The sequence below is a fragment of the Apium graveolens genome, chromosome 1 (genome assembly GCF_009905375.1).
Source record: "Apium graveolens cultivar Ventura chromosome 1, ASM990537v1, whole genome shotgun sequence".
In the NCBI taxonomy this organism is placed as follows: Eukaryota; Viridiplantae; Streptophyta; class Magnoliopsida; order Apiales; family Apiaceae; genus Apium; species Apium graveolens.
The window spans coordinates 145,565,435-145,587,935 of record NC_133647.1 but is presented as its reverse complement, the minus strand read 5'-3'; the positions used below and the strand labels follow the sequence as shown (position 1 = coordinate 145,587,935).

Genomic DNA, 22,501 nt, shown 5'->3' with positions numbered 1-22,501 from the left:
GTTTAACTAATGAATATTCCATCACTAACTTGCTTGACTTGTAAACCAAGAAAGTAAGTTAGTTCTCCCATCATACTCATTTCATACTTACTTTGCATCAATTTGGCAAACTTTTTGCAAAGTTTCTCATCTGTAGAGCCAAAAATAATATCATCTACATAAATTTGAACAAGTATACTAGAGCCATTAACATTTCTAAAAAATAAAGTTTTATCTACAGTACCTCTTGTGAAGTGATTTTCCAAAAGGAACTTTGATAAAGTGTCATACCAGGCTCTAGGTGCTTGCTTCAGTCCATAAAGTGCTTCAAAAGATAATAGACATGTTCTGGAAAATTTGGATCTTCAAAACCAGGAGGTTGACTGACATATACTTCTTCCTCCAAATCTCCATTCAGAAAGGCACTTTTGACATCCATTTGATAGACCTTGAAATTGGCATGGGCTGCATAGGCTAAGAAGATTCTGATGGCTTCAAGTCTTGCCACAAGAGCAAATGTTTCATCAAAATATATTCCTTCTTGTTGACAATAGCCCTTAGCAACCAATCTAGCTTTGTTCCTGACTACTATGCCATTTTCATCCATCTTGTTTCTGAATACCCACTTGGTGTCTATTGGATTCTTTCCTTTAGGTTTGGGTACCAGCTTCCATACATTATTCCTTTCAAATTGGTTTAGCTCCTCCTGCATAGCTAAAATCCAATCAGTATCCAATAAAGCTTCTTCTACCTTCTTTGGTTCTTCCTTGGAAAGAAAGCTGTTGTATAGACATTCTTCCTGAGTTGCTCTTCTTGTTTGAACTCTAGAAGAAACATCACCAATGATAAGCTCAAAGGGGTGATCTTTTGTCCATTTCCTTTGTTGAGGTAGATTAGCTCTAGATGAAGAAACCTCATTGTTGTCTTGATGTGTGATTGAGTTTTGATTATTAGAAACTCCCCCTGAGTTTGTGGATCTTTGATTTAAGAAATGGGAACTTTCTATAGGTGATCTATCTTGACTTCCTGCTCCTTTTGATAACCCGACAGATGGTGAATTTTGAGTACCGACCGATGAAGCTGGTTGTCTCCCGACGGATAACACAGATTGCCTTCCGACAGATGAAGCATTATGCAACTCGACAGATGTTGAGTTTTGTGCTTCATTGGTAGTAGATTTATCTGCATTATCCTTAGACACTGTTTCTTGATCACTTTCATCATCACTGTCATCACTAACCATCTCCATATTATCGAATTTGAGGCTTTCATGGTAATCTCCATCTTTCAGTCCTTCAATCTTTTTGTCATCAAACACAACATGTATTGATTCCACAACAATGTTGGTTCTTAGATTGTAGACTCTATATGCTTTACCAACAGTATATCCAACAAAAATTCCTTCATCTGCTTTAGCATCAAACTTCCCATTCTGATCAGTTTGATTTCTCAGAATATAGCATTTACAGCCAAAGACATGAAGAAAGTTTAGAGTTGGTTTCTTGTTCTTGAACAATTGATAGGGAGTCATGCATCTTGCTTGATTAACTAGAGAAATATTCTGAGTGTAACATGCAGTATTTACAGCTTCAGCCCAGAAATATGTTGGCAATTTTGATTCTTCAAGCATTGTCCTTGCAGCTTCATTAAGTGATATGTTCTTCCTTTCCACTACTCCATTCTGTTGTGGAGTCCTTGCTGCTGAAAAACTCATGCAGAATCCCATTTTCCTCATAAAATGCTCTCATGATAGAATTCTTGAACTCAGTTCCATTGTCACTCCTGATTCTTCTAACCTTGAAATCAGGATGATTATTGACTTGCCTTATGTGATTGATGATGATTTCACTAGCCTCATCTTTAGACTTTAGGAAATATGTCCAAGAGAACTTTGAGAAATCATCTACAATTACTAGGCAAAATCTTTTCCTTGAGATGGACAATACATTGACTGGTCCAAACAAATTCATGTGAAGCAGTTGCAAAGGCTCTTCAATTGTTGAATCAAGTTTCTTCCTGAATGATGCTTTAATCTGCTTCCCTTTTTGGCAGGCATCACACAGTCCATCCTTTGAAAACTCCACTAGAGGAATGCCTCTTACCATTTCTTTCTTTACCAGCTCATTCATGGTCTTGAAGTTTAAATGGGATAGCTTCTTGTGCCATAGCCAACTTTCATCTTGACTTGCTTTACTGAGAAGACAAGTTACAGATTCTGCATTAGATGAGTTGAAATCAGCTAGGTACACATTTCCTTTTCTCACACCAGTGAGAACCACTTTGTTGCTTCTTTTATTAGTCACAACATAGGCTTCTGAATTGAAGGTTACTGAATTGCCTTTATCACAAAGCTGGCTGATACTCAACAGATTGTGTTTGAGACCATCCACTAAGTCAACCTCCTCAATGATGACATTGTCCTTTGAAATCAAGCCATATCCCACAGTATAACCCTTGCTGTCATCTCCAAAAGTAATACTTGGGCCAGCTCTCTCCTTAAACTATGTGAGCAAGATAGAATCACCAGTCATGTGTCTTGAACAACCATTATCCAAGTACCAAAGATTCTTTCTGTTTCCCTGCACACATCAAAATCAAATCAAGTTGATTTTGGTACCCAAGTTTCCTTGGGTCCTGCCTTGTTAGCTTTCTTTTTCTGTTTCTTAGGTCTTATCTCATTTGACTTAGGAATTTCAGATTCATCCTTAGTCATTTGAGTTGGACCTTTGAAACCATTCATTGCAACAGAATTATCATGCATATTATGACTAACAGGAAATGGCATGCTTGGTGTAAACATGTTATTCCAGTAAGGCATGCTAAATGGCATTTGTGGCATACTATATGCAGCATAATAAGGAATTAGGTGCAAATGGCATATTAGCAAACTGTGCATTCATGTTCTGTGTAGGCATAACATTAACAGGCATGGGAGGCATGACATTCATGTTAGGAAATTGAGGCTGAACAGACATGGAAGTAAACAAGGCAGATTTGTAATTAACAGATAAATGATTTACACTACCACACTTGACATAGATTTTTCAAGGAGCATATTTATCAGGTGTGTAGTTATTGTGTTTGTTAATTCCTATTTTACCATTCCTATTGTTTTTCCTTTTAGTCTCTTTTTTTACCTTAATTTTCTCAAGTCTGTCACTTAACTGTTTGACAGTTATGTGACCAACATTAGCCTTTTTCCCTTTCTTAACTTGACTTGACTCTCCTGAAACAAAGTTCTTGGAAACAGACCCATACTTCTCATTCAGCTTAACTAGTTTGGCTTTACTGATGGGCTTGCTTACAGCCGACGGATGAGGATTTTCATCATTCGACGGATAACACTTTTTGTTATTCGATGGATAATCCTCATCATCCACCGAGTCTGTAGGATTTTATCTATCACAGAAGCATGGTAAAACAATTTTACACATATAAAATCCAAATAAAAGCATATAAATCATGATTAAAATATATGGGATCGATTTCTAACCTTTAAAAGCGATCCAAGAACCACGAGCGGAGATCCTTAGCAGCTGCTCCTCAAGTGTAAAGCACTCCACCGGTATCCACCAAGAAATCGATGTAATGGAGGAGGAGGAGGTGGAGAGAATTTGGGTTTTGTAAATTTTTAGGTTTAGGCAAAAATAGGGTTTATAATAGTATATTTATAGGCAAAATTTTCAGCTGAAAATTTTCCATAAAATATTATTATTATTATTAACCCTTTATTATTCTCACTAATAATTAAAACACCTTTTAATTATTAATCATTTTTCTAAACACTTTAGAAATAATTCTCTCACTTGATTTAATTTCCAAAAATTAAATTCTTAATTAATAATATTAAGAACTTTTTCTTAATTAATTTATAATCAATTAAATCTCATTTAATCAATTATTAAATTTGCCAATTAATTATTTATTTCATAAATAAATAATTATCAGCCATTATTAATTAATTCCTCCACCATTAAATCATTCTCTTTTATGGTGTGACCCTGTAGGTTCAATATTAAGCCGGTAGTAGAAATAAATAATAATAAAACTATTTTATCATTATTTATATAAATTCTCTAATTCATTAAATATGATTAATTAATTAATCATATTTATTCTACATCGTGAGGGATACTTCTCAGCATATCGCGACTATCCGGATAATACGAATTCACTGCTTAGAATACCAAGAACCTATTCAGTGAGTAGTTACTGTACAATCAATTCCTTCTACCCTGCAATGTCACGATTAAATACAAGGCATGGAACTTGTGTCAAGCCTATCTTATTTAATCACTTGCTTTCCCATTCACTATGCTTAGTTCTATTTAATGTAAATTAGAAACTCCTTTCTAATTTCATTCACTCTGGCCAGAGATTCCTGAACTAGCATAAGTGGATCAGCATTGAACATTCTCTTCCTTCACTGGAAGGGGTAGATCCTTTATTGATCACACACTATCTTCGTGTACAAATTCCTATACCCAGTAGAGCCCTTATAATTGTCCCTGGAGACTAAGAACTAAACCAAAGCATAGTTCAGTGTACACAAGATGACTATGATGACCTCAAGTATAAGGATACTTGTACAACTATCACTATGTGAACAACTGCTGACACGTGAGTGAACTCCATCAGTTGTTCAGCTGTGTGAGTCATGTTCAGTGAACTTATTCTATAATAAGCACCTACATACTAGCTATAGTGTCACCACACAAATGTCTATGAGAACAGACATCCTTTATAATGAAGCGAGCATAGTATGTACCGATCTTTGTGGATTTTTAATTACCAGTTAGTAATCCTACGACCAGGAACTATTTAAGTTTAGAGTTATCATCTTTTAGGTCTCATTATTATGATCTCATCATAATCCATAAAAAGCTTTACTCTAAACTGTGGTATATCTTATTTAAACACTTAAAATAGATAGAGCCCGCAATAAAAACAAAACAAGTCTTTTATTAATATCAATGAAATCAAAACAGATTACATAAAAGTTATTCCTAAATCCTCATACATGATTGGACTTAGGACATATCTCTTTCAGAGTCTACATCTGTTAGAAGTCCATCTACCAAATTAGGTTCTAGTTTCTCTTTGTTCTTTTTCCAGGCTTCATCACAGAAAGACTCAATTCCTTGAACTTTGGTGATTTGAGCATGGACATCCCTGGATGTTTTCCATACTTTAATCACCTCTTGTTCACGCTCGAGCTGCTTCTTTAAAATTTCTTCCATTTTCAAGGACTCAATTCCTCCTTGGCAATCTTACACTCAATTCTTAATTTCTCAAAATCATTAAACTGAGACTCAAACACATTATTCCTCTCCCTTAAAAACAAATTGTTTTCTTTAATTTTAGCATTTTCTTTAGTAAGAGACTTAAGTGTAACACGCAAATGATATAATTCTGTAGACATGTCATTTATGGCATCATTACACTCAGCTTTAGATAAATGTGCAAGGTTTGTAGTAATTACCTGATTGCTTGAGGAACTTGTTTCTGTCTCATCAGACTTGGCCATTAGGGCTAGATTGACATAGCTGACATCTTCATCTTCATCCAAACCATCTGTTGCCCAGTCATTTTCTTGTGTAATAAAAGTCCTTTCCTTTTGTTTGATTAGATCAAAGTATTTTTGCTTATAATCCACAGACTCAAACCTTTTCTTATTGGAATCTGACTTCCTACACTCACTGGCAAAATGCCCTGCCAAGCCACATTTGAAACATTTGAATTTTGACTTATCCACCATGTTTCTATTTGGCTTGGCTGTTCCATAGTTCTTTTTGAACTTGAGCTTGGCAAATCTCCTGGAAAGAAATGCTAGGTGTTCATCAATGTCCTCCATGTCATCTTGGCTCAATGAATCTTCACTCTCTACTGCAAGCCCCTTGCCCTTGTTCTCACAGACCTTTGAAGTTGATTCAACAGCTTCCATCTTCACTTTCTTCTCCTTTTCCAACTCAGCAACTAGTGCAATGGATCCTCCTTTCTTCTTTCCTCTCTCCATCCTTTCATCCTGCTCTATTTCAAGCTCATAGATTTTCAGGATGCCATACAGTCTCTCCAAAGTAAACTCTTTATAATCTTGTGAGTTTCTTAATGAGACTGCCACTGGTTTCCATTCCTTTGGAAGAGATCTAAGGAATTTAAGATTAGAGTCTTTTGTCTGATAGACCCTTCCATGCAACTTGAGAGCATTTAGTAGTTTTTGAAACCTACTAAAAATGTCAGTGAGAGACTCACTTTCCTCATTGTGAAAATGCTCATATTGCTGAATCAAGAGCTGCATTTTATTTTCTCTAACTTGCTCAGTGCCATCACAAATTATCTGTATTGTATCCCAAACTTCCTTGGCAGTTTTGCAGTTGATAATGTTATCAAACATATCTCCATCAACTCCATTAAACAGGATGTTCATGGCCTTTTTATCCTTCCTGACTTGTTCAATATCAGGATCAGACCATTCATGTCTTGGCTTGGGGACTGATGGCTCGTTTTCTGTTGCAGCTCTCATTGGAACATGAGGGCCTCTTTCTATGCAGTCCACATAGACCTCATCTTGAGAAAGCATATGAAGATGCATCTTTACCTTCCAATGATGGTAATTATCTTTATCTAGAAAATGAATCTTGACTCCAACATCCTTCTTGTTCATCTTGCTGGATTGTTTTGATCTTTAACAATATAGCAAGAATTACAGAAGGGGGGTTGAATGGAATTCTTGAACCTTTTTCTTGAAATAAAACTGTTCAAACTCGAATATAAATATAAGTGTATTGATTAGCACAATGCGGAATAAAAAATTAAGTAAACCAAAACACTAGTAATTAAAAACAAGAGTTTTTAAAAACTTTCTGGTGGATTTAAACAATTCCACCAGAGATATATATTATATTGAGAGAACTCTGTGTGCAAGAATGCTCACAGCTGCTTACAAATATGAACTACTGAGAATACAGAGAAATGCTAATAATTCTGCTTACAAATGTTTCTCACTTTTTGTATCTCAGATCTTAGTTTCTGTTTGCTACTTCTTGGTTTATATATTACCAGGATTACAAAGTCAAAAGATAGAATCATTATAAAAACTATCGGGTCTAATGCTTTGCTACTTTGTTCTCTATTACCCAGTTAATAGGCTTCCTCATTCCATTTGCATACACTTCAACGCATGTGACCAGTTGTCACTGTCAACTGATATTTGAATTCTTTATCCGTTGAGTACATGATCATCCGTCGACTTTATGACCATCTATTGATGGCTTCATTGATCATCCGTCGACTGCTATATTGAACATCCGTTGATAGCTATTTGATCATCCGTCGATGGCTTTGTTAATCATCCGCTGGTAGCTATTTTGGCACTTGACTTCAATTCATTTATACAGAATTACAAGACATCATCTATGTACAATTAATCAACCTATTCTGCATATCTAGTTAAAGTCAACATGACTTATATGCTACCACATAATCTATACAAAGGTGTATGCAGAAATGTGCTACAAACTTACTATTACATAAGCTACTCACTCGATGGATAATAAGTCATCATCCGTCGGGACTATAATGAGTTATCCGTCGGGACTATAATTCTTATCCGTCGAGTGCTACATTATTTCACTAAGTAAAATCTACTTAGGTGTTTTGTTCATGAAATCATCAAGTACACAACATATGCACAACAATAAATATAACAGTGTTTGATTAGCAATGGTGCGGAATAAAAGAGTGATAGAAATCAAAATACTAAGTATTAAAAATACAAGCTTTTAAAACTTTCTGGTGGATTTGATAGTATCCACCATATATATATATATATATATATATATCAAATTGAGAACTCTGTGAAGCTTTGAATAGCTCACAGCTTCTTACAAATTTGAACAACTAAACTTCAGAGAAATGCTTACAGAATATAGCTTGATATGTTTCTCTGAAAATAAGCTTGCTTAGTTGATTGTTCTACTTGCTACACTTGGTTTATATATCACCAAATTTACATGACAATAAGACAAGATAATAATATAAAATATATCTAGTTTAACTCCATGCTACTTCACTACTCTATTTCAGCATCTTTGAATATCTTAACACTTGCATGGAAATGATAATGCTTCTTTGTTCTCAAATTCCTGCTTAACTGACTGCCACATTCCTTTTGCAAACACACAACGCATGTGACTGTGTTGTCACTGTCAACAGCTATTTGAATTTGATCATCCGTCGGGACTATGTTTGTCATCCGTCGGGAGCTTTGTTGATCATCCGTCGGGAGTCTTGTAGATCATCTATCTGGAGTCTATCTGCCACTTGACTCTATTTCACTTATACAGAATTACAAGACATCTCATATTTACAATTAATCAACCTATTATGCATATCAATCTAGTAGTCAACATGACTTACAGAACCCTAAGCAATCTACTTGACTAATACATGTTGTTTGCAGAAATGTGCTATAGTACTTATTTGTTACATTAGCTACTCACTCGATGGATGTCAATTTGTCATCCGTCGGGACTATAAAGTTCATCCGTCGGGACTATATTAGATCATCCGTCGGGACTATATTAGATCATCCGTCGAGTGCTACAAAATTCACTAAGTTAAATCTACTAAGGTGTTTTGTTTAACTTATCATCAAGTTCACAACATATTCCTAACATTATCCCAGATCAATGATTTACATAATTATTTTAACCCAGAGGCCCACTAAATTCAACTAATTATTTTGAGCTTAATAATAATTCTTTTAAATCCGGATTAATAAGATAATTTTGTCTTAGCCCAAATAATTAGTATATATATGCTTTGTTTTAGTTGGTCGATGTATATTTTAATTTTAATTTTAATTTTAATTTTAATTTTAATTTTGTGTTAGTTTGGATCAATTGTTGAATATTTTTTTTATCTAGCATGCATAATATGTATTGTTTTATTTATCCTAGTTCAATAATATTATTTTTTTATTCGGATCATTAATATTTATTATTTCGAGGCACGTCTATCCATCAAATCCAATAAATTATATTTATTTTGCTTAAATTTATTTTATCCCGAAATATCAATTAAATAATTTAGAACTCAATGTGAATTAGAATTTAAATTGGTAGAAAAAGTAGATTTTAATATCAATTATAATGATTTAGAGTTTCATATGAAATAGAACTTAAATTGATAAAGTAAGTTGAGTTAAATATAATTAGAATTAGAATTGACTGACCTACCAATTAAAATTAGAATAGTTAAGTAAGGGCAGTTCAGTAATTTCAAGTACTGAATGACCGACTACCAAACTCTAATGTTTCGTCTATTATTATAATATAGTATATATAGAGAGAGATGTTAGAGAAAATCAATTAATAATTTTAATAAAAAGAAATTTAATAATAATGTTATAACATTTAGATATTTATATCAATATTTTAAACTGAACATTATAAAAATAAAAATAAATAATTTTTATGATTAACTGAAAGTATGATAATATATTTAAAAATAAATGAAACAAATATATTAACAAACATTACTTATATATTAAAAACATGTCTTAGATGAGAATTTTACAAATTTAGTTAACAATAAAATAATATTTTTACACTTACCATTATATTAAATATTTTAAGTTGAATATTGAAAAAAATAATTTAATATAGTATGCTCATATTATAGTTATATAATATAATTAAGAATGAGCTAGAATTAGGGTTACACCGTGAATAAATATAGATGATGGCAATTTGGTAAATGATTCAACAGATGTAGCGTGCAATATTTTTCGTTATTTAAAATTATACCTAACAGGATTTTGCTTTGGAATGATACATATTTTACATATCAGGTATAATGAACCGACACGTATTTAGCGTTGGAGATGTTATTAGATAGGGGTGTTCGCGGTGCGGTTTGGACCAAAACCGCAAACCAAACCGCGGGTGCGGTTTGTCTAAATTCTCAAATCGCAACCGCACCGCGTAAATCTTAAACCGCGCAAACCACACCATGAAAATGCGGTGTGGTGCGGTGCGGTTTGAGCGGTTTAAACTATTTAAGAAAATAATAAATTTTAGTGTGAGCGGTTTACAATTTTCAATACATCAATAAATGATTTAATAAATAAGTTCCAAGCTGATAGTATTACTTCAAAATTCAATTTTAGTAAATCTGAATCATGAACTATAATTTTTTTTGGCATACATCAGATAAAATTTCAAATTATATTAGTCATTAACAAAAAACAATAAACGATAACTTCCAACCATCCACTGTAAACTGCAATATTGCTACATAAATGCTTAATATTTATATTTATTTATATTATAAAGGGATAATAATATTATATGTATTTATTTATTATAAAGGTATAATGATATTATATATATATATTATAATAATATATGGTACGGTGCGATTTAAAATACGAAAGCAAAGTCTCAAATCGCAAACCGCACCGCGCGGTTTGACAAAAATATAAATCACAATCACATCACGAAAAGTTTAAACCACGCGGAACGGTGCGGGCTGCGCAGAACGGGCGGTTTGTGCGGTTTGATGAAACCGAACTAAAACTTTGCCCAGATTATAGTGGGCCAAGCTCACTACAATTCCTTAACGGGTCCGGTCAATACAGTCTCTGCTTCTGCTCCAATTGGGTTCTTTTATACCCCTCTCTCTCTCTCTCCCTCTCTCTCCCAGAAATGGTAACATCTGCAATCTCAGCTTCTTCAAGCTTTTCCGTATCCACAACACACAACCCACCATCTATTTTTCAATGGTACACATATACATACATGTTTGACAATATTTATATATGTTTCTGTTCAAGTTTCAATTTTTATGCTTAGTAACTTGCTTTTTTTAGTGTGTATATGTTGTATTTATACTTAAATTTTACTTATTTCTTGATGACAGGAACCTTAAAAGACCAGTACTTTCTGCACTTTCAACCCCTTATGGTGAATTTTCAAGAAATGGTAAAGTTTCCTCTTTTATTTAATTATTATGCTTAAAGATTGTAACTTTGACTTCAGATTCATGTCAATATTTGCTATTACACTGTTTATTGAATTTGCAAGGTACCCTTTTTGTTGATTTTTATATACACTTTGTTTAAGTTGGTTTGTTTTTCGAATGTTGGTTTTAGAAGTTGTTTTAGGTTAATTAAGTGGTTATGTTTGTTTTTATGTTACCAGGATTATCAAGTAGGTCGCAGGGGTTAAAGTTGAAACGCGATGAAAAAGAAAGTCTTGCTGTTGCTAGTCCAAGGTTTACTGCTAGTTTATTACCTAATGCTTTGAGTAGTTTCGGTATCTATGTCATATATGTATTGTTTGTTTTGTATTGATATACAGTTTGTTAGTTATTGGTGATGTGCTTAATGTCCATATATCTTGTTTTTATGTAAAATGCACCTGGATCATAATAGTCTTCGTGTTTTCGGTCATGTTGCGTTTGAGAGAATTAAGTGGAATTTTGAGTTGTTACTTGTTGAGTAATATGGAAACACAGATTGAGTTCTTGCTGTTTGAAGAATTTCCATAAAGTGTACATGTTTGGTTTTCGTAACGATGAAATCATCAATTGCTTAGTGCTTTAGAATTGGAAGAAATTCTATGTTACTCAGACTCGCTAGAAGTGTCCGACATGGACTCGTGTCGTCCAAGTATCGGACTTGGAAACATTTTGAAAAACATACATGTTTTTGGACTAAACTAAGTGCCCAAGTCCGAGTGTCCATGTCCGGGTGTCAAGTGTCCGACACGGGTACTCAAAGGTAAAATGAAGAGTCAGAGTAACATTTCGAAGAATACTAATGTTAACTCTAGAGGTTACTAAATAGTAACTAAGATGTAAAATACCCAAGGTTGCATATAGCTTCTTGACTCATAAGTTTGATTTGATATAGTTACCCATGTTATTCCTCCTTGCTGGCCAAGGTGCCAGTTGGTAATATTATAATAATGAAATACAGGATCTTGGTTATATATATTATACGAGTTCAAACACAAGTTGTATCACTCTGTTAAAGCTTGTCTACAAGAATCAATAAGCTAACTTGACCATTCAGATCTCGAGAGTCGAGATAGCTTATGCTTCTGAGGCTATTGCTGAAGTTTTATAGTATCAGAGATATTATCTCAAGTTTAGGTCACCTTTGTCTATCTTTTAGTTCGTAACAGTTATCATTTGCTTCTGCTTACATGTTATTATCAACAGCTTTGGTCCTATAGAAGCCAAAAAGGGAAATCCACCAGTAATGCCAGCTGTACCGACTCCTGGGGGACCGTTGGACCTTTCTACTGTTTTATTCAGAAATCGTATAATCTTTATAGGCCAGCCAATCAACGCACAGGTGGCTCAGAGAGTTATATCACAGCTTGTAACTTTGGCTACTATTGATGAAAATGCAGACATCTTGGTTTGTATATATAAATTATGCCATCTTTGTTACTCTTGGAAAAGTGTCAAAGGCCTTAAACCAATATTCTTAACTGTTATGCTTGTGTTCTGTTAGATGTATCTGAACTGCCCTGGTGGGAGCACCTACTCTGTCTTGGCAATCTACGACTGCATGTCTTGGGTAAGAATGAAAGTTTTCATACCTAAATAATTAGGTAACTAAGTATTAATAGAAAATGTTTTGTTCTTGCTGCTGCGTGTTTTTCAGCAAAGCAATTTTTTAGCTTTACATAAGAAATTGCATTGAAAAAATTATAGACTACTACTCTCGCCCCCCCCCCCCCCCCCCCCCCTTCACATATATTATACAAATGAATGAAGAATTCAAATTTCAAATGATAAATTGACTATTTGGGTACTGATTGCATGTGTAAAGATTTATGTGCTGATAATTAATAACCCATCCAGGTAACTGCTAGCATGCTTTTTCCCTAGGACATCTATTGAGTTGGTTACAGTGTTTCTGCATTTAAGTTTAGATGGCCATATAAAGTACCTCCCCATTTTTTTATGTGTGTCATTATTCGCCAAAACTGTTACCTTTTCAGATAAAACCCAAGGTTGGCACTGTGTGCTTTGGAGTGGCAGCAAGCCAAGGAGCACTTCTGCTTGCTGGTGGAGAAAAGGGGATGCGGTATTCAATGCCAAATTCACGTATTATGATACACCAACCACAAAGTGGCTGTGGGGTACGAACCGGTTGTTTTAATAAAATTATCTTTTTGAAAGAATATTTATTACGCTTGGTACAGTAGGTCCTTAGTCCTTACTGCTCTTCTGTGCAATAAGAAAAATTTTAACTTGCTCAATTTTGTTTGATATTGTTTCCTGGTACTATCTTATACTTGATTTTGTTTTAACTCCCCTCCCCTTCTCTGTACCTATGGTTCCGGGGCTTCTTTGGCTATAACGTTCTATCATTTCTTTTTATTTCCCAACTTGTCTCTTGTCATAGTTTGTACACGGTACTATAAGTTTCTATTATAAATTCATGGATTCATCTTTCAATCTAGTATTTACTTATTGTCTTTATTCTGTGACTCTAATATGAAAAGTTGTTTATTTTGTTGTTCTACAACCAAACTTCTGAGGAGTTTTGATACTAGAATTATTGTTACTCGGACTCGGCTGGAAGTGTTCAACATGGTTACGTGTCCAAGTGTCCGACGTTTGCAATGTTTTAATATTTTTTACATGTTTTTGGCCTAAAATAAGTGTCCAAGTGTTCCATACCCATGTTCGAGTGTCGCGAGTCAGACACGGGTACTCCAAGCGAAATGAGGAGTCCGGGTAACAGAGACTATAATATATAATAAAAAATATACAGATAATAACAACATAAAAAATGATGGAGAGTTTTACCATATCAAACTACCATACATTCCAGTTGGCATAGGAGTGGGAGTGGGAAGATTAAGTATTTCATAAAGTTGGAGAGAAAGTTACACGTGGATTTCCACTTGTTTTAGAAAACCTTGTGACGATGTGACAAATTATGTATTGGCTAATGCCTAAAAATAAGTGTACTACAATACAAGTAACATGATTTTACTTTCAAAGGGCCGTGCTGACTGTGATTTTGGTGTAGGGACATGTGGAGGACGTGAGGCGACAAGTGAATGAAGCAGTTCAAACTCGCTATGTAAGTCTTATTTCCGTAATTTTTGAACTGTAATTTCCTCTATCACTGTCCAAATGAACCTTATTTAGTTGGATACTTAAGGTGCTGGGCATATCTTAATTCTTAATTGTTTAGTGTCCTTGACTAGACAATTAATACATATATGATATATTCAGCAAACACACAGGGGATGAAAGGTTCTGTGTGTAATTTATAAGTTCATCATTGATCTGCTTCACTAGTAATATGTTCTTTCTGGGATAAATTTGGTGGATATGTCATATGGTCACTTTATAATAACACAATGAATATTTATCTAGAACATGGTAAAGAACCATGACTTGAACGGTTCTCTACACAACCCCCCCCCCCCCCCCACATTTTGTATAGAATAAATCTCTAAAATGACGAGATTCTCTCAGTTGTTCCAGCTTTAAAAGTTACTTGTTTATCCAACTGAGTAAATGTGCCGTATGTAAATACATATCAGCTACCTATAATATTTCCAGTGCGTACACACACAATCGAGAAAGCTTATATTTTATCATTTGCAAATGTTATCCCCTTGTCTACTTTTGGATATGTGACTAATTTCCGGTCATCGGTCTGTCTGATTATGAGTGAGTTTAACTAAAATTGCTGGATTTCTTTATCTAAAAAAATGTTAAATTTTCCATGGGCCTTTTGTGAACTGTAAGACGAATATATTCTGAACACTGTATAATCAACCTTGCTGCTTTGGGCCTTTATGCAATTTCACTCTATACCCTTTCTTCAAGTATAAATAAAAACATTTGATGAGTTAATGTCACAATCTTAATATTTTATTTCTGTCTCAAACGTCTTATTTGCTCATACTTTGATGCAGAAAGTAGACAACATGTTTGCTGCATTTACTGGCCAACCACTCGAGAAAGTGCAACAGTATACTGAAAGAGATCGCTTTCTCTCAGTTTCCGAGGTAATGCCTTCACCCCACACCCCCTTATTCATCTGTGGTGAATGCAATTTAGTCTCTACACTTTTTATGATCGCCAAAAAGAGAAAAAATAACACTATATCTTATATGAAGTAAGAGAGCATACATGCTTTAACTATGTTGTAGCAGGATTGAAGAAGCGAGTTTGCAAATTCCTAAACTACTGTATGCTAGAAAATAGCACTCCCACTGTTGGGGGAAAGGTCAGAGCTGGAGGCGGAAGTTGACAGGGACAAATCACATTTATAACTTGTGTTTTAATTATATATGATTTTTTTTAAAAAAATTATCTAAAAAATTGCAAAGTATGAGAATCTGAAAATCCTCTAGTTCATATATTATGAGTGATGTTTTAAAACAACAAAATTGTATTTTTGAAATTACTAAAAGAAAATACTTCTATTAAAATTTTAATACTAATTTTTGTAAGAGTTCCCGAAATTAGTGTGGCGACGCCGCGACTGCACCAGCGCACCACCCCCTCCATTTGTCCCTGGTTAGGTTTCTCAGTATGGTTGCTTGAAGGACGGTATTTTTTTCAATATAGTTTATATATCCCAATGCAGCAATATTTATAAATCGCCAAGTGTTATTATTGGATCATATCCTCGAACATTATATCTTGGGTTTTTGATTTCTACTGTTATATCTTGGGTTTTTGTTTTCTACTGTATTACTCTGATTCTAATACCATTATGCAGGCTATGGAATTTGGTTTAATCGATGGAGTGCTAGAGACGGAATACTAAATGTAAGGGTATTAGACAGGAAGCAGAATATATTTGCTACTTGCGGCTGCCAAATTGTTATCAAATGATTCTGAAGTCCTTATACCCGTAATTGTATCTGGCATTCTTTGTCAGTGACTTCAAGATTAAATGAACAGCCAGTTCTTCCAGAGTACAGAGACAATTGTGGATATTCAATCACCCGGCTGCAGGTGTCATGTTGCAAATGTCTTGAGAAACTTGATATTTGTTTTAACCCAAAACCAGATATTAGACATCACACATGTAGTTCAAAGCACATGTAAAAGTACCATCTTATTTTTCTAGTTTCATAATCTGCACTTGCTCAACTATTTACTGTGTTCCTTACTTGGATCTCAGCTTTGATTTTTGAATTCACTTCTAAGAGCATATATGATTGAAGTTAACTGTTAATATTTCTTTAATCATCCTATTTACCTCTGCTTTCTTGTAAATACATACATACCACTCTGCGACCTATTTCGCACTCAGTTTAGTACTTGGTTTTCATTTTTCTTTTGACAGCACCCACCCGTTGCAAAACCGAAAGCCCTCTAACAGAATTTATACTTTGAACTTTAGATAATAAAGACTAAAATCAAGAATAATCAGTATGATTGTCCCATGTAAATATAACATATTAACATACTATGATAAACTTTTACATACCTTAAACCCGTTTTACAAAGGTGTTAAATGAAAAAAATTCACCTGGTATGACTAATCATGATTCATATTTCATATACATGATCTAAGTATGACAAAGGGGCATAAACTTTCTGGTAGCATTTGTTATAGCTGCTGCTCTGCTGCTCAAACCATGTTGGATTCAATCAGATATGACCCCATATAAATATCACCAAAGTATCTTGACTGTATATTGTATAGAGATGGGAGCTTTAAGCTTGATAGTTGATTTCCCATGAGCAACAGTAGTACTCTTGCAGTTGCGGTATAGGGAATTTTCTGAAACTATCTTGGCTCATGTACCTGCAAACAAGAAAGGGTAAAGAAACAGAATGAATCACACATTGCAACCTTATGGAAGTTTATTGTACATATGTCTACCAGATAAATACATATTGCTTTTTTTGAGATATCAAGTTCCTGCATGTAAAAGATAATCAATTTTATGTCACTCTTTTAACTGTGGCTACGACTTCCTCTGGATTTATTTTTTGCTAAATTGCTGAATCGTATAGGTGTCTTATTTTCCTACCAACAAATGAGGCAAAGTCGCGGAGAATCTTTTTGGAAATATTGATGAAGTTTCTTACCATAAAGGGAGTCTTAGTAAGCAATTAGTTACTAACATGAAAGAAATGAAACTCATAACAATCGCTAATTACTAGCATCAGAAGTGATAATAAGTCACGTGTGGAATACAGAAATGATGTTGGGACCTTTCATCGGGAGTCTCAAGAGTCAAGACAAAACAAACTTCGAAATGTATACTGGCTCTGGAAAGAAACAAACTAAAACTGATAATTTAGCAAGAACTAGAAGTTGTTATATAAATGATCACACACAGAGGGTCTCATTAAGATACATATAAGATCTCAAATTACCACATAATGCATTTAATCAATTGCACAGGCTACTCAGAAGGCTTCAATTCTCGAATAGCTTTCAAGAAAGTGCTATTTTCAACTTGGCAAGAAGCACTTAATAATAGAAAGTGCTATGGCTTGCCTTGCTTCTTTTACTTTGAACAAGAGGATTCAATATCAATTACATGCATGCATATAAAAACAATGGTAAGAGAACAAGGGTCACATACCATAATTCTGATGCACCATGGTGAACCTGTGAATTGCTTTTATTAATGAACCATATTTCATAGATTTTAGGGGTCCCATATGTCTGCAAGATTGAAAAAAGGTTCAACTTCAATAAAGAAGTTTGGTTTTAATGCAGTTTGTTCTCTTCATATAAAAAAGAAAGATGCCAGAACTTCTGCTATTAGATATAAGTAAGAGATAGGAAGATAGTAAAAAACAAACAATTTGACATAAACTACACTGACTGGTCCTTGACTATGTGAATGCTCCAACTCCTATAATACTGGATAGAAAGAATCATCTACAGCTTTGCATAAACCATCTCAAATAAGTGTATTATAGACACCTCTCACTGATTTGTAAATATATTCCTTATGAGATGGATTAAAATTTATAAATTAGTAACTTACACCATCTCAGTATACCGAATTCGCCAAGCTGGAAAACCAAGGTTGCATCTTGCAGGCCCGTAGATTAACATAAGATCAGGATAGGGATGTCCATATCCTAGATAACATATGACATATCACAGACAAATAGTGATAACATATGACATATCACAACCAAATAGTTAGCATTATGGCCTGGATATATCTGATATAGCATTTCAAACTTGTCTAGAATGATATGCTAAAGTTACTAGAAATGCATAATTTCTTCCAAACGTATCAGCGACATGATATCAGCTCAATTTACTGTTTCCCAGTTCAAAATTTAAAGATACTACAATTTACGTCCCATTAGAGTGAGACAAGGATCCTAATTTGACATTTATATTTCAGTTGCTAATCATGTCAATACTTGTAATCTAAAAGATTAAGGCAATATTGTGTAACCATGATTATGTTTCCCTTGGTAAATATCACATTCTGTCCATAGCATAAATGATGTCTGAAAACATCAAAGCTTCTTCAGTTTCAAAGCAAGGCAATAACCTAGAGTGGCATATAAGTGGCACTTCACGTCACAATATAATATTAAAAAAGAGAGCACACAGAATATTGAAATGAGGGAATATGTGTAACCTAATTACTCTTCGACAAATTAACCGAGTGCAAAGTACAAACCAGTTGCTTCTAATGCCTCGTCAATGTGAGATTCTGTACAGGGTAGATCTTTCTGATATCCACACATGTAATAACTTGTAAATATGTAGTTTGCTGCTTGGGAAATTGCTTCCTTTCCATCAGAGAATGAAGCAAATTCCAGGGTCATATGTTCTTTATCAAGGAGAGGAGTAGCTGCGGTACTAGCTTCCTGCATAAAATTAGCAACAGCGAAATATGCTTATAATTAATTTATGGACTTAACATGCAAACCCCAATATGGGAATATCTATCATTAGCCAAAGAAGGAAACTGTATTAACAAAATAGAGATAATTTGATGTAAAATAACTAGAAATTATTTAAATTTAGAAAGAACAGAATATTAATGAACTCTTAAGTGTTTATAGGTCACGACTTCAATTGATAGAAATGTTTCATTTTGCAATAGTTTGAATTTGAACATACAGCAACCAGAAACAATCAAATTCAAATTTCAGTGTCAAAATCCATTTCCATGTCAGTAATGGAGAATTTAAAGATATTTTTTTAAAAAAAAATGAAAGATGTTTGGGAGTAACTACAAGTATTTAAGTAGATGGCATACCTCATATAATTTTGCTCGACTAAATTTTTCCATAATGATTTTCTTTGATTTCTTCAGCACCCCTAGAACATTAAGTGTACCTGAATTAATGTGTTTCCTATAAAATAACTAAAGGACATATCATTATGGTATTAGTAGCACACACACAGGCCGACTGACCCTCGCTGTCATACAAGCAAATGTTTCTCAGACCAATTCTCTCGATGCAGTGTAAAAGTTTAATGACTTTTGAAGTCTGGGAAGCTTCTTCACTGTCCAGAACAATTGCCAGGTACTGGACTCTGCCTGTATCAAAGGTCTTGTACCTCTTCAAAAATCCATTTGAGATAAGATAGCTTTCAACTGTTTCGACTAGAAATATTACAAGATACCATATGCTGATTATGAAATGGACAACATGCCATATTAAGACAAGACAAAGATTTTGAACCTGCAAAACATTGATAAATCAACTAACAGCACAAGCAAAGCATCTTTGGAATATATGCTCTGTGCTACTAAATAACAGCAACATTGATAGCAGCCAAGGAAAAGTTTAGAGGCATGATGTTAGTCTCTCGCAGGTGCATGCATAATGATTTAATTTATCCAATGTTAACAAATTCAAGCGTGAAACAATATACACCAACAATTATATTATAATATACTGGGGTCATGTATAGAGTTTAGCCTGTTCATCTTAAGCAGATATAATTGGAGAAGAACAACTTGTCCAATTATAGCTAGAATCGGCATAATAATATCAGCAGATATCATTCTTCTAAACAAGTGGAAACTGAAGCACAATAAATGAGATAGAAATTGAATTATGTTACCTGTTGAAATTCTGTGTTGATGGACATGGGGCTGCGTTTGACTAATCAAATTAGACTTGGTCAGTCTGCAAAGTAATCAAATATGTAGATGATGGATATATGCATACAAACACACATATACAGAAGAAGAAAACTTGGGGAGTTGAATGCCAAAGTCATCAAAGATCACACAAACCCCATGTTCATGTTCTGTTTTCATGGACTTTTAAGTGATCTTGAGTTCTGGCCACGTATGTTTCGCCGGATTTCAATCCCGGGATAATAATCCGGAGACTCATCAAAATTAGTCTTATGGTAAGTTTGTTTGGAACAATTAAGGCTCAAACACTTATTAAAAATTGTTGTGTTGTTAGAAAAAGTGCCGGTGAAAAAAGTGCTATTGTAACTGTTTGGTAATTTTTTTGATATGTATATGTGTTGATGCAAAAAATTAAAATAATGATGCTTTTGTTAAGGTTTGATGGTGAAATCAGCATCAGCTTTTTCTAAAAACATGAGGGATTTGCTTTCTCTAACAGCAGCTTTTAGGTCAAAAACTTTTTCTTATGTTTGTTTTGTGGGATAGTAATTCCTTTAAATTTTCTAATTCTGTGTTTGTTTCATATGCGATAACAATAAGGGGATTATAATCTTTTAAAAAATATAGGAGGGGATAAAATAATATATCCTCCCACCATGGACTAATTTTGTACCAGTGATCGCACGGGAGGATTTTTTTTTTATATACTTTTTGTACTTTTATCTTTAGTTATTATTGTATTTTTTATATTTGACTTTGATAACTTAAATGTATGTTATAATTTATCTTCTTTCTTTCTGTTTTTTTCACATTATAAATTTGTAAAAAGAATATTTTAATCATGCCATATAATATGTTTAGGTAATTATTTTTCTTTTATTTATAGATTATTTTCTGGAGTTTAATCAAAGATTGAAAATTTGTTTGGAATTTGCATCTTTCGTGTTTATAATAATATTTTATAATTTTTTTTATTCTAGTAATGAATTTGAAAAAATACTTTACATTTAATTGTTATAGTACTAATAAATAAATTTTATTAGATTTGCATTTCAATTTCGAATTATAATAGTTTATTATTATTATTATATTTCTTCCAAATTTTTATATTTTATAGGATTCATGTACCCCAATTTTTTAAAAGACAACCCGTAATTTCTTATTTACAAAATGTAACAAAATATATTTAATATTTATACCTAAATACAATATAAATGTGTTCTTTATTTTATAATATAAAATTTTAAATTATCTATTCAAAAATATTTAGAATCAAACCTACAAAATCCAATTTTTTTAAGAAAATGATACTACTCCCGATTAACAAATGATTTGTTGATTGTTACTTATATCTATCTTTATTCAAATAAATGTTTCTTTTATTATATATATAACACTTTTAACATTATTAATATCATATAAAAATATATAATTATCGTTCAATTTCTTAATTAAATATCTATTGTGTTTGTTATACATATTATTAAATATTATAATAGAATAAATAAAATAAATATAATTCATAATGTATTTTATTAGATTTGTATATCTATTTTGAATTGTAATAGAATTATTATTATTAAAATTTATTTCTTGTTTTTACGTTTTATAAGATTCATGTACTCTAATTTTTTAAAAGAAAATTTGTAATTTCCCTATTTACAAAATAAAACAAAAAATGAAATATTTATACCTAAATATAATCTAAATATTTTTCTTATTTTATAAGATACAAATGAAAATTATCTATTAAAAAATATTTTAAATCAAACGTACCCATTTCAATTTTTTTTAAATGATACTACTTTAACCCAATTATAAATGATTTGATAATTATTATTTATATTTATTTTTATTAAGAATATAATACTTTTAATATTATTTTATATAATTTAAGAATATATAATTATAGTTCAATTCTTATTTAATTAACTATTGTGTTTGTTATACGGATTATTAGATATTATAATAAAATAATAGAATACATGATATATATAGTCTATTTTATACCTAAGTGTCTATTTTTACCTAACTTTTACCACGTGCAAGCCACCTGCGGACGACCAAACCATATGATTGTACCATCAAAACCCCTTACTCTAATTATATATAAGATATAATTATAGTCCTATCCTCTTCTCCAACAAAACAAACATGGGATATGATAATTTAAAGGATTATAATTCTTGAATAACTCTTCACTAATTTTTTACAAAACAAACATGAGATTAGAAAATTTAAATGATTATAATCTTATCTCCTGCTTAATACCATTAAACAAACATGGCCTTAGAATATTTTATTTTTTTTCTAAAATTATCTGGTAACGGTGATTTATTTTGATGTAAAATTTCGTTTTTATTTACCATCAAATTTTATTTTTAAATTAAACTCTTTTTATATTTTATTTTTATTAGAGTTATATATCGTTGGTT

The 22,501-nt window shown here is 32.8% G+C and overlaps 2 protein-coding genes across 4 annotated transcripts; one reads left to right on the top strand and one right to left on the bottom strand.

Moving 5' to 3' along the window:
- The first annotated feature begins 10,590 nt into the window (after positions 1–10,590).
- Positions 10,591–16,131, top strand: LOC141667943 (ATP-dependent Clp protease proteolytic subunit 6, chloroplastic). The gene is made up of 9 exons (XM_074474597.1): positions 10,591–10,765; positions 10,903–10,964; positions 11,184–11,256; positions 12,208–12,409; positions 12,506–12,571; positions 12,999–13,139; positions 14,039–14,092; positions 14,940–15,032; positions 15,752–16,131. The coding sequence occupies exons 1-9, from the start codon at positions 10,689–10,691 to the stop codon at positions 15,797–15,799; spliced, it is 816 nt and encodes a 271-aa protein (XP_074330698.1). The 5' UTR covers positions 10,591–10,688; the 3' UTR covers positions 15,800–16,131.
- A 251-nt stretch (positions 16,132–16,382) lies between these two features.
- Positions 16,383–20,361, bottom strand: LOC141667926 (uncharacterized). 3 transcript variants are annotated; one of them, XM_074474585.1, is made up of 7 exons: positions 20,048–20,361; positions 19,380–19,539; positions 19,233–19,294; positions 18,648–18,837; positions 17,991–18,087; positions 17,580–17,662; positions 16,383–16,789 (listed from the first exon to the last, which is right to left on the bottom strand). In XM_074474585.1, exons 1-7 carry the CDS (start codon positions 20,072–20,074, stop codon positions 16,782–16,784), a joined length of 627 nt encoding a protein of 208 aa, XP_074330686.1. In that variant the 5' UTR covers positions 20,075–20,361; the 3' UTR covers positions 16,383–16,781. The 3 variants fall into 3 exon arrangements, with proteins under 3 accessions (XP_074330686.1, XP_074330673.1, XP_074330678.1); XM_074474572.1 differs by having other exon boundaries at positions 19,380–19,662; positions 20,048–20,360; XM_074474577.1 differs by having other exon boundaries at positions 19,392–19,662; positions 20,048–20,359.
- Between the last annotated feature and the right edge of the window lie 2,140 nt (positions 20,362–22,501).

Coding starts and splice junctions, on each gene's coding strand:
- LOC141667943 (XM_074474597.1), top strand. CDS start 10,689: ATGGTAACATCTGCAATCTCAGCTTCTTCAAGCTTTTCCGTATCCACA. Junction 10,965..11,183: donor TGGTGAATTTTCAAGAAATG/GTAAAGTTTCCT, acceptor TTATGTTACCAG/GATTATCAAGTAGGTCGCAG. Junction 12,410..12,505: donor ATGAAAATGCAGACATCTTG/GTTTGTATATAT, acceptor GTGTTCTGTTAG/ATGTATCTGAACTGCCCTGG.
- LOC141667926 (XM_074474572.1), bottom strand. CDS start 20,074: ATGTCCATCAACACAGAATTTCAACAG. Junction 18,838..19,232: donor GTCGAGCAAAATTATATGAG/GTATGCCATCTA, acceptor AATTTTATGCAG/GAAGCTAGTACCGCAGCTAC. Junction 17,663..17,990: donor ATTCGGTATACTGAGATGGT/GTAAGTTACTAA, acceptor TCAATCTTGCAG/ACATATGGGACCCCTAAAAT.